Source organism: Coenobita brevimanus, chromosome 39 (assembly GCF_032717465.1).
Source record: "Coenobita brevimanus isolate Jiangsu-jjx chromosome 39, ASM3271746v2, whole genome shotgun sequence".
Classification (NCBI taxonomy): Eukaryota; Metazoa; Arthropoda; class Malacostraca; order Decapoda; family Coenobitidae; genus Coenobita; species Coenobita brevimanus.
Genome location: NC_136992.1, coordinates 8,642,133 through 8,654,679, shown reverse-complemented (window position 1 = coordinate 8,654,679; position 12,547 = coordinate 8,642,133). Strand labels below are relative to the sequence as shown.

The 12,547-nt window shown below is 43.6% G+C and overlaps 1 protein-coding gene across 1 annotated transcript in view; it reads left to right on the top strand.

Annotated features, from left to right (window-relative positions):
- Positions 1 to 12,547, top strand: part of LOC145396724 (hemolymph clottable protein-like) — a 57,337-nt gene that overhangs the window by 22,644 nt on the left and 22,146 nt on the right. Inside the window, exons 6-10 of the mRNA XM_080270010.1 lie at positions 441 to 560; positions 1,503 to 1,646; positions 8,585 to 8,715; positions 9,614 to 9,692; positions 10,208 to 10,229. Coding sequence (XP_080126136.1) covers positions 441 to 560; positions 1,503 to 1,646; positions 8,585 to 8,715; positions 9,614 to 9,692; positions 10,208 to 10,229 — 496 coding nt within the window. The remainder of the gene's footprint in view (positions 1 to 440; positions 561 to 1,502; positions 1,647 to 8,584; positions 8,716 to 9,613; positions 9,693 to 10,207; positions 10,230 to 12,547) is intronic.

Genomic DNA, 12,547 nt, shown 5'->3' with positions numbered 1-12,547 from the left:
TGAAAGTAGGTCAAGGTCTGTGTGTCTGTTACCACGAAAACTTCGCAAGCAATCAAAATATCATCACAAAATTTTACGGGTGTGTCGTAGGGATGAAAATCTACGAGCATCGTTTTCAATTTGTCTGTCTGTGTGTCTCTTACCACGATAACTTCGCAACCGCTCAAAATATCATCACAAAATTTTACAGGTGTATAGTAGGGATGAAAAACTCCTACGGGTTCTAAATTGGAGAGTAGGTCAAGGTCATATTCCGGGCCGAGCTAGATATGTATCGGCTCGCGGCTGATGTGATTGCCCCCTTGGGGGGATCTTTTATTACTATAGTTATTATCACTGGGATCAGGAATATAAATGATGGTTCTCTCTCTCTCTCTCTCTCTCTCTCTCTCAACTCTCAACTTTGTCTGTCTCAGGTGTGCTTTGATCTGAGCGTCCAGAAGCCTCCTTACCCACCCCGTCGACATCCCATTCAGCCCGAGGACCTGCACGCTACAACAAGCTTCAACATTCAGTATGGCACCTCTTGCAACAGCGGTCCGCCGGTCACGAAGGTTGAGGTGAGTGAGTGAGTGAGTGAGTAAAGAGCCAGTGGGTGAAAGAGTGAATGGGGGAGGAAATAGATGAATGATAGTGAATGAGAGTATGCCAGTGAGTTAGTGGGAGTGAACCAGTGAGCGCATGAGTGAGTGAGAGTGAGCCAGTGAGTGAATGGAGTGAGTGAGAGTGAACCAGTGAGTGAACAGAGTGAGTTACTGAGTGAACGTAGAAGGTGACAGTGAAAGATAGAGCAGTGAGCAAGCGTGACACGGCATAAATTAAACCCTTCTTCTCTACACACCGGACAAAAACCTAACCCTCTCTACACACAGGACAAAAACCAAACCCTCTCTACACACAGAACAAAAACCTAACCCTCTCTACACACAGGACAAAAACCTTACCCTCTCTACACACCGGACAAAAACCAAACCCTCTCTACACACAGGACAAAAACCTAACCCTCTCTACACACAGGACAAAAACCAAACCCTCTCTACACACAGGACACAAATCTAACCCTCACTACACGCACGACATGAATCTAACCCTCTCTACACACAGGACATAAATCTAACCATTCCTTTCTACACATAGGGCATAAATCTAACCCTTTTATTCCGTAAACAGGATATAAATCTAACCATTCTTCTCTACACACAGGATATATATCTAACCGTTCTTTCATCGCTGCACACAGGGCATAATAACCTTTTTTCTCTTCTACACACAGGGTATAAATCTGACTGTTGTTCTTTACACACAGGATATAAATCAAACCCTTTTTCTCCTCCACACACAGGACACCAGTCTAACTCTTCTACTTTTTCTTCTCCTCTACACACAAGACATAAGTCTAGTCCTTCTTCTTCTTCATCTTCTCCTCCTCTACACACAAGGCCCTTCTTGTTCTCTGCACACTGGGCATAGATCTAACCCCTCTTCTTCTTCTCTGTACACAGGGTACTCTGGACGTGAGCGCTGAGGCTCTGGCAAAGGTGGTGGCGAAACACAGTCCAGAGTGCGGCGACACCCCCTCCAGCGACAGGAACATCTTCTTCTCGCCTGTGTACGACCAAATCAACTTCCATGCCGCGTGGACCGAAGTGAGTGCCTCTCATCTTAAGTAAATAAACTGGGTGGTGCGATGCTGCTGCTGCTGCTGCTGCTGATGATGATGATGATGATGGAACAACAATAACTTAAAATAATTATCCTTTTTGAGTGGACATATTTCTTGAAAGGTACTCCTCCAAACTTCTTGCTCACTGCACAACTGCAGTTCACTGATGACTGGCTTGCTGCTGTCTAAAAATAATTATTCTAAAAGCAGGCATTATGCAAGCCCCATGATATATAGCATTGCCTTTAAATATTCAAGTATTATTTTCGCTTGCACTCAAGCAGTTGCTAAAGGAGTACGCCAAAGGATAGCAAGGGAGCCAAGACGAATGTGATTTAGGCAGTCCCAGTAGCATGTTCACAGTTCAAGAAAATGACCTTCAGATTGAACCAGACTACGACAAGTAGCTAAGACTATTCCTCAAAAAATAACCCAGGGAGAGGACAGGAAAAAAATCATCACACAGCAAACCTACCTTCTGGGAACTTACAGCCAGCAGTTCTTCCCATGCCAGCCTACACACTCGAGAAAATCTGTTTATTGCCACAAGCCTTAATCCCGAAAACCGAGGACACAAACAAATCTCCTCCATGTCGCTCTGTCCGCCGTCATTTCACTGCCCTGCTCCCAGCTCACACCCCCACTCTTTCATACACCTCTCCACTCCATCCCTCCATCTCATCCTTGGCCTTCCGTCCCTCTCCCCCCCTCCACCTCACTCACATACACTCTCCTCGTCAGTCTCTCACTCTCCATCCTCTCCATATGGCCAAACCACCTGTGTGTTTCTCCTAACGCTTCCTATCACATCCACATTCACGCCACAACGCACCTTCACTTCCTCATTTGTCAGTCTGTCTCTCCATGTGGCTCCACATACTGCTCTCAAATAACTCATTTCTACTGCTCTCACTCCTGACCCGTGTCCCTGCAACCAGGTCCAAGCTTCGCTTCCATACGTTAGAGTGGGTATCACGATACTATCATGCAGTAACATTTTCAATTCCATGCTCACTTTCCTGTTTCTTATCACTGCTTCCAAAGAACCAGCAACTTTTCTTCCTTGTTGTACCCCTTCAAACATTTCACCCTCCAAACTTCCATCTTTATTCATCACACTACCTAAGTACTTAAATGCACTCACATTTTCCATTTCCTCCTTATCTAACCTCACTGTACATTCAGTAACTTCATTTCTCTCGAAGACCATAACTTTACTCTTCCCTACATTCACCTTTAAATTCCGTTTCTTACACACTCTCCCAGACTTATTCACCAAACCTTGCAGCTCCCCTTCGTCTTCACTTAACAACGCAGTATCATCTGCAGACAACAGTAGGCTACAGGGAGTTCCCACACACTGCCTTCTCTCATAAGGACAGCTCCAACATCCATTGTCTTTTATAACCCTGTCCCTATACAGATTGAACAACCATGGAGACATGACACATCCCTGTTTCAATCCAACCTTCAGATAGAAAAATTCACTCAGATCACCATCCATACGCACTGCAGCCTTAGCACCCTCATACATACTCTTCACACCATTCAGCTTTCCACTTACTCCATACAGTCTTAATACTTTCCACAATACTTGTCTATCCACCCTGCCATATGCTTTCTGCAAATCCCTGAAGGCCACATACAACTTCTTTCCTTTCTCCAGAGACTTACCATTAAACACCTAAGAATGAATATCTGGTCTACACAACTTCTTCCCTTCCTAAAACTTCCCTTTTCTTCTCCAGCCAATTCCTCTGTTATTTCCCTAACTCTCAATAAGTATCGTACCATATGCTTTTCTTATTACACTAAGAAGACAAATGCCCCTATGATTACCACACACTTCTTTTTCCTTTTTTCCTTTGTACAGGGGAATAATTATTCCTGACTTCCAAGCCTCCGGATCTACCTTTGTCCCAGGCGAATCTGCGCATCTTCCACGTCCATTCTACTACTATCTCTCCCCCGTGCTTCAGCATTTCACCACACACTCCATCAATTCCTAGGGCTTTCACAATTTTGACATTCTTCATTGCTTCCCGAACTTCCATCCTACAGATTTCTTCTTCTCTTCTCACATCTCTCCTCCCAGCCATTCCCCAGCCACTTAAACTCCGTTGCTTTCATTCTCTGTGTTCAATAATTCCTTAAAGTGTTCTCTTCCTCTGCTCACTTTTTCTCTACCATTTTTATCTTTCATTCCCCGACTAACTTCATTAACTCCCTATCTAACTCTCTTTACCTCTTTCCAAAACATGTTCTTACATTCCCTCCACTTTACACTCAAATTCCTTCCCAATTCTTCATCCACTCTCTTCTTACTCTCTCTTACTAATCTTTTCACCTCTCTCTTCCTCTCTACATATAACTCTCTCTTCCGTCTCTCAACTTCTTTCACGCCCCTATTTCTCATCCACTCACTATATGCTTTCTTCTTTCGTGCCACAGCCTATCACACCTCTTCATTCCACCATGCTGTTCCCTGCACCCCCTTTCATCTTCTCTTAACCTCACACACCACCTCACATGCTGTACAGATTTCTTCTGTGAATATCTTGCACACACTTTCCAAGTCCCCCATCTGCTCCAAATAATATTAACCCAATCGCTCTTTGTAGTCGCAGTGCAGTGATCAGCAGCAACCAGCATGGTCAATGTGCTAGATACCTCAGTGTTTCCCCATGCATTCCATTATGGGAGCTACAGTATCTTCAGCACCTTAATCACGTAGTTCAGCCTGAGTCCTGATTGCCTGCTGTGGAGACTGATATCACTGGAGAAGCACATTAGTCCAAGTTCCTCCTCTAGTGACTCATGAATGTACCGAGAGAAACACAGAAGACAAAACTACGTTCCCTTATACTAATTCCCACTTTCAAACTATCCTTCCGGTATGCCTTCGTAGCTTAGATCCCTTAGATCCCAAAGGGTTTGGGCAACATATAAAATTCCTGTACATTATCCACTGTGTGTGTGTGTGTGTGTGTGTGTGTGTGTGTGTGTGTGTGTGTGTGTGTGTGTGTGTGTGTTCTTACCTAATTGTTCTTGATTAATTGTATTTTAACACGAATAAGTCATGCTCATACTGTGTGTCTCAAACCATTTTTACCATACATAACCTTAAATTTATGAATTGTTTTTGCACACACTATTTCATTCGGTAGTGCATTCCACTGATCATTTTCCCTATTTGGGAAACTGAATTTCCTTACGTCTTTATCAACTCTCTTTTTTTTTATACAGTTTTTTGCAGTGTCCTCTTGCTGATGTTTCCCCATAGGTTATATACTCATTAATGTCTCTTTTCTCTTTCTCTGAGATGCATTTATATAGCATAATCATGCCTCCTCTTTTCCTGCTCTCCTGTAGTGTTTGTAGATTCAGTTTTTCTATTCTTTCTTCGTATCTTAGATCTCTTAAGCTTGGTACCCTCTTGTAGCGGCCCTTTGTACTATTTCAATATTATATATGTGTTTTTTGAAATGAAGATTCCAGGCTACTGATGCATGCTCCAGGGTTGGTCTTTTGATTGATGTTATTATCTTTCTCAGTATGTTTTCATTTATGTATGTTAATGCTATTCTCATATTAGCTAGCAGTGTATACCCGTCTCGTACCTTCTCACTGATGTGATCAGCCGGAGATAGTCTGTTATTGATAATCGCTCCTAGGTTCTTCTCCTTTTTTTTATAAGTAGGGTTGAACTACCTAACTTAGAATCCCAGTCTAGTCTTTTTTTTTTTTTTTCACTTTTACCCAGCTTAATTACATGACTCTTGTCCACATTGAATTCCATCTGTCATTTATTGCTCCATTCATGAAGTTTAATTCTTCTTGTAGCTCTCTGCAAGAATCTGTGTTAGCAATTTTCCTTTGTATGTTTGCATCATCAGCAAACATATAGCGTCCATTTCCAGTGTTACTGTCTGTCGCTTATATATACTAGAAAAACAATTGGTGCCAGCACTGAGCTCTGTGGAACTCTGGTAGTCACTTCCCTCCATGATGAGTAATTTCCCCTTAGTACTGCCATTTCCCTTTTTCTGAGAAAATCCTGCATCCAACAGCAGAGGTTGCCTCGGATTCCTCCTTGATGGTACAGTTTCCATAAAAGTCTTTGGTGCGGTACTCTGTCAGTTGCTTTCTTGAAATCTAGATGGATACTGTCCACCCATCCTTCTCTTATCTTTAATGTTTTTGGAACACTATTATAGTAGCTTAGTAGATCAGCAACACATGATTTTCCCTTTCTAAAACCGAACTGCCTTGCTGTTATACTGTGTTCTTCCACATGGTTTACCCATACTTATCAGCTTTTCTAGTATCTTATTTACAACACTGGTCTGTATACTGGTCGGTAGTTGAGTGAATTCTGCCTATTCGCTTTCTTGAATAGGGGAACAATGTTTGCCTTCTTCCACATATCAGGTAGTTTACCTTGTGTGTGTGTGTGTGTGTGTGTGTGTGTGTGTGTGTGTGTGTGTGTGTGTGTGTGTGTGTGTGTGTGTGTGTGTGTGTGTGTGTGTGTGTGTGTGTGTGTGTGCGTGTGTGTGTGTGTGTGTGTGTGTGTGTGTGTGTAATTCACCGGGTCGGTCAGGATCACATGAAGGTCGTGATTGTCAGCTTTTACCCTCCCGGAAGGGAGCTGAGAGCTCATATAGTCCGATCTAAAGGCAAGGCTGTGACCTTCACACACGCACACACCCGTCCCCTTGCTCAAGGGGGACAGTAACCACCCACTTCGTCAGTGAAACTTTTCGCAACCTGAGCGAGGCGCGAACTCCCGTCCACCAGTTGGCAAGCGAGAGCGTTACCATTGCACCAGCGAGCGGTGTGTGTGTGTGTGTGTGTGTGTGTGTGTGTGTGTGTGTGTGTGTGTGTGTGTGTGTGTAAAACATCCCTTGCACTCACCCCTCACACTGCCCTCAAGATAGGTTATACATGCCATATTTAATGACATTAAAGAAAACATTTGTAGTTACTACACCCTTACTCTCTCATATGGCATAGGCCTATATTAGCCCTGCCGCAACATCTTAACTATGAAAGTTCCCATAAGGGGCATCCACTCTTCAACCTGAGATCAAACTGAGATACTTGCCATTAGGGGCGAGGGGGGGTTCATCAGTATGCTCTGATTCAGCTACATACTCGTACTCGTACACGTCACGTTTAACACAGTGACTCTGTGGCAGCCATATAGACACTCACCAAAATTCAGTCCATCGACAACAACCACATTTCCACAAAAATCCTTTCTTTTGCCCTGCACCTGCAGGGACATGGGAAGCAGGTCTTGGTAAACATCAAGTTACCCAGTTGTGTTGACGTTCAGGGGAACGAAAAAAACGACACGACCGAGAAACTTGCCACCAAGAGATCCGTTAGGCCTATTGATCTGAGGCTTCCCTCGAGCCTGACACCAACGAAGATCAAAGCCTAAAGATAAGCACATCTCTCCCGGTACTTGCCTGGATCGTGTGTGGTACATGCCTCCCCGTCAGACGCCTGGCAAGCTGTGGCCATGCAGTACCATCATATTCCTTTAGATAAGGCAGTTATAGGTCAGGTCTGCACCGACCTGCACCGCCTTCGCCTTGGCTAGAATTACACTTACCAAACGCTTGATGTCAACAACGAGGAGAAGAACGATCACCGTTCTCATGCAAGATACACCAACCACTGTCCCTGAGGCACCAGCTGCTGATCCCGAGCTGATTACCTGGACACCCAACCGTGACCTTGACAAAAATGGTCACCACCTCTCCTCCATCAAGATTAAAACAGAGTGTCGCAGTCAACACTTAATGTCGAACAATCTAGTATGGCAGGATAGGTGTGCTTGGGTTCTCCCATTCTCTGCTTTGCTACAACGCCATGATCATCACTTACCAATACAGCATCACTGGTGGGCTGCCCAACGGCAAGGACCCGCTCCAACACCTCGCCCTGGTAGGTGAATGATAAGTAAAAAAAAGAAAAAGAAAAAAAATGTGCCTAATGCGTGGAATTTGTGGGAGTAGATGATTAACGTCGCATAACAAACGCTCCGATTTGGTTAGGACTGACACATACTGTACACCAGAGCTATGATAATTCTGTGTACCGGCCATATCTCTTTCCAGTTTCACTTGCCTTTGTGTATTGATACGAGTAAGTGTGTGTGTGTGTGTGTGTGTGGATGAGTATTTTGATGAGTGTGTCGTCCTGTCTTGGCTACCCCCGGTTAGAGGGGAAACAGTCTAGGAATTTAGAAAGATAAATAGAATGCGCTTGTAAGTATGTACGTCTCCAGCCTTAGAAACCGAACTCTTCTACCTTACACTGATAATGGTCACAGTGGTGATAAGCACTAGTATATTCAACACTGCAGTGAGTGGTGCGACGCTGGTATATTGTGCAGAGCTGAAAAGTGGTATGCTGCGTGTCAATGGTCAAGTCTGTGTTGATAGTATACAATTGCTTCGACGTTGCAGTAGTCATATACTGTCGCATTTGGAATAGTGCGTGGTAGGATACAGTAGTAGTGTGTCTGGAGTAAATACCATTTCCTCAATATTGGTGGAATGGTATAGTGCGCTGTGTGGTATACAGTAGTGCATGGTTAGTAAAGTGTGAGAGGATAATATGCCATTTGCCCGGGTGTTATAAGAGTGGTATAGTGTGGTGTCTGGTATACTGTAGGATCTGGTAGAGTATATATTTGGTATAGTATGGTATGGAATAATATGTGGAATGTCTGGAATAGTGTAGTGCCTTGTAACAGTGTAGTGTCTGGTATAGTGTGGTGTCTGGTATAGAGTATGGTTGTTATACTGTAGTGTATGGATAGTGTGTTGTATGGACAGTGTAGTGTCTGGTATAGTGTATAGTCGATAGAGTGTGTATGGATAGTATACCATTGCCTGGGTGTTGCAGGAGATGCCACCATACCTGCTGAACATGACCCAACACCTGGACGACGACCTGCGAGTGTGGCTTCACCCCCACATCACCTACGACCACACTGTCACACACCCTCCTCGCAGCGTCAGGATATACGCCACCAGGTCAGTGTTAAAACCCACTCCTTTGACCCTCAGCTGACCCGCATTTGACCCTAATCTAACCCTCCTTTTCCCACTTATTTGATCTATCTTTACCACTTATTTGATCCATCTTTACCACTTATTTGATCTATCTTTACCACTTATTTCATCCATCTTTGCCACTTATTTGATCCACCTTTACCACTTCTTTGAGCCATCTCTACCACTTATTTGATTCCCATCTTCCTCGGCTCCATTCCCACACCAACGACCACATCACAGCGTCAGGGTACAGGCCAGTTAGTTTGTACACCCACCTTTTTTGTCCTGACATAACCCATCTCAGTAACTTGATCAACCTATTCCCCTCATCTAAGCCACGTCTTCTTCTTATGTAACCCACACTTCCCCCTCATCTAACCCACATTTCCCCCTCATCTAACCCGCCTTTTCCCCTCATCTAACCTATCATTTTCCCCTCATGTAACCCACCTTTTCCGCTTACCTGACTCACATTTTCCTCTATCGATCCCACCTTCCTCCCTCATTCAATCTTCCTTTTCTCTTGATCTAGCCCACTTTTCCCCTTCATCTAACCCACCCTTTCCCCTCGTCTAACCCACCTTCTCTTATTTAATCCACATTTTCTTCTTATCCATCCCACCTTTTCCCCTCATGTAACCCACCTTTTCCCCTCATCTAGCGCACTTTATCAACTTATCTATCCCACCTTTTCCCTTCATCTAACCCACCTATACACCTCATTTGTTTCCACCCTTTCCTTTTAGTCTGTTCCTCCACCCACCCCCCGCGCCCAACTCTTCCCGTACCTCACTTCCCCCTAATATTTCCTTTCTCTCTGTCTGTCCGTCCATCTATCTACTTATTTAGGTATCTCTGCCTTACTCCCACACGGCAGTGATATCCAAACTCTCAATCAGAACAACCACCAAACTTCCAAACATTCTGATAGCCCTCTGCGGCACCGCAGGATCGAGGTGAGTAACAAGAAAAGAGCATTTTACCGTCGTCGCTTTATGATTATTTTGTTTGTGCCGTCTCTCCGATTCACATCCCTCTCTCTCTCTCTCCTGTATCTGAGCTTAGGAGTTTGTCTAGCACCTCTTTCATAGCGATTTATCCAACGAATTACATCTCAGTGTTCCCTTGTATGTTCTTTGTATAATATTAATACTGACAGTGCATAAATAATATACACGAACATATTTACCTACTGAACCATATGCAGACGTGCTGGAGAGGGACGCCTTTACTTGCTGGCACCGATATAACTAAGCGGCTCCTCTGCATGGTTATACAAACATCCCTCAGTTCCTTACCTCTGAAAGGAGGATGGTGGATTGCAGGAAAGAGACACTTGAGCCTGCAGTCCATTGGGTTCACATTCAGATGGGCCTGAGGTTGCAATCACTACTGCTACTGCCATATGCAGGGATAAACGCAAGGAAGAAGTGCAAGAGCCCTAATTAACTAACCAGAGTACCGGCCACAGTGCCGTGAGCATCGTTCAGAAGGTAGAAATGATACCAGTATAATGTGGTGGGGGTGGTGGGGGTAGTAGTCGTACTGTAGTAGTAGTAGTATTTGTTGTTGTTGTAGTAGTAGTAGTAGTATTTGTTGTCGTTGTTGCTGTGGTAGTAGTAGTAGTAGCAGTATTTGTCGTTGTTGCTGTGGTGGTAGTAGTAGTAGTAGCAGTATTTGTAGTTGTTGTTGCAGTAGTAGTAGTAGTAGTAGTAGTAGTAGTAGCAGTAGCATCAGCAGCAGCAGCAGCTGCATGGTGCTGTTTGTAATAGTAGTAGTAGTAGTAGTAGTAATAATAACTGTAGATCCAAGCTCATCTGAATGTGAAGTTGGTGGACTGCAGGCTGAAATTGTCCTCCTAAAGTCGACATCCTCCTTTTGATGGATAGGGAGGGAAATGAGGGACGTTAGCGTAGCCGGGTAGTGGAGCCACCCAGTTGCACTGGTGCCACCACGTGAAGACCTTTCTTTCCACCACCTGAAATAATGTTACTATCAAGAAAGAACAGCTTTGGCCCGACTTGGATTATTTCTTGGTTCATGGCAATAAATACGGTATCAGCAAGAGGGCGAAAGTTCTTAGACGCGTTCAGTACATGACCAACAGGAACATGAGGAATGACTTGTGGGACTTTGTCACTGAGAGACATACAGTAGATAGATAGACAGATAGATAGATCGAACCAGATTGATTGACAAGTAGTTACATATAGATTATTTTTAATGCACAGAAGAAGAAACCAAAAAATAGAAGCCAGAAAATTGTTTCCTTCAAGAATAAAGACGGAATATAGAGAGCCAAATTCAAGATCAGTTATTTCGGTATGCCTGGACACACTCCATTTGGAAGACTGGAGGTCATAGGATTTAGGAACTACAGACAGAGGAAGATCGCTCCAGGGTTGACATGATACATGCATGAAGGATTGGGAGGAAGGGTTAACTCTTGCATCAGAGAGTTAGACAGAAAGGGAGTGAGAGTTTATTGCTAGACGGGTGCTACACGTCCGCCGTAGTGGTGGAGGGATGCAAGCAGACAGTTCAGAGGAGTAGTGACTATTGAAGTAGCGAGAGAAAAGAGATAAAGATGAAACAGTGCGAGGAAGAGACAGGTTGAAGAGACCCAGTAAGAGGAGACTTAATGAGACGAAAAGCCTTTGACTCCACCTTGTTGAGAAGAGCTGTAAGTGAGGAGCCTCCTCCCACATGAAAGGTGTACTCTACACAGGGACAAATAAAACCTATGTATAAGATCAACAACTGTGCAGGGATAAAGAAGGCACGGAGTCGGCTTAGCACACTTAATCTCTTGGAAACAGATTATACGAGAGGTAATATGATCTTTCCAAGATCAATCCCGAGAGAATGAAACCCCCCAAATGTTCAAGGATGGTCCAGGACTGAGTTGGGTATTGTTAAAAATTAGAGGATATTCCTGTATGAGACAGCCCTAGCATGTATTCAATATGGATGGTGGGTGTTAGCCCCGAAGTGGTGACATGTGGAGATGTAGGAGGACTACTGGGCCCCAAGAATGACCAGTGGGATTTGGGAATAGGCCCTGAAGCCTTTGCCCAGAGTGGGACACGTAATAAATAAATATATATATATATATATATATATATATATATATATATATATATATATATATATATATATATATATATATATATATATATATATATATATATATATATATATATATATATATATATATATATATATATATATATATATATATATATATATATATATATATATATATATATATATATATATATATATATATATATATATATATATATAATTTCATTCATCATTGAGCCCTACGTTGCCCGATGAGGAGCTTAGGAGCCAGGGGCTAGGCATTTAAGATGAGAGTGACAAGCCTCACTCATCTCTGAGTGGCATTACGTGAGCAATAAACCCTGGCCACCCCTTGAATATAAACCTTCTCCGGCTCAATCCGATTGGAGCGCCATAATTACCCTCTAAACCACCAGGCGCTATAATTTGGTTATACTGTTACCACCCAGCGTAGTAAATGGTTTCCTGGTGTACAGGAAACCATTTGGCTTGCCACCCAGTGTAGAGTTACCCACAGGCAGAAGGAAGAGGAAAGAATGAAGGAAAGAAAGACAGAAGTGGGAGCGTAAAGTCCCCTGGATGCAGAAGGACAAGGAAAGGAAAAAGGAAACAGAAGAGGATGCAAGGAAAGAAGGATGGAGGAGAGGAAAGGGCAGACAGCTGAGGGCAGCACTACCTCGAGTGAGCGGATGGTAAGCGCCCCCACCTACCACACACACACACA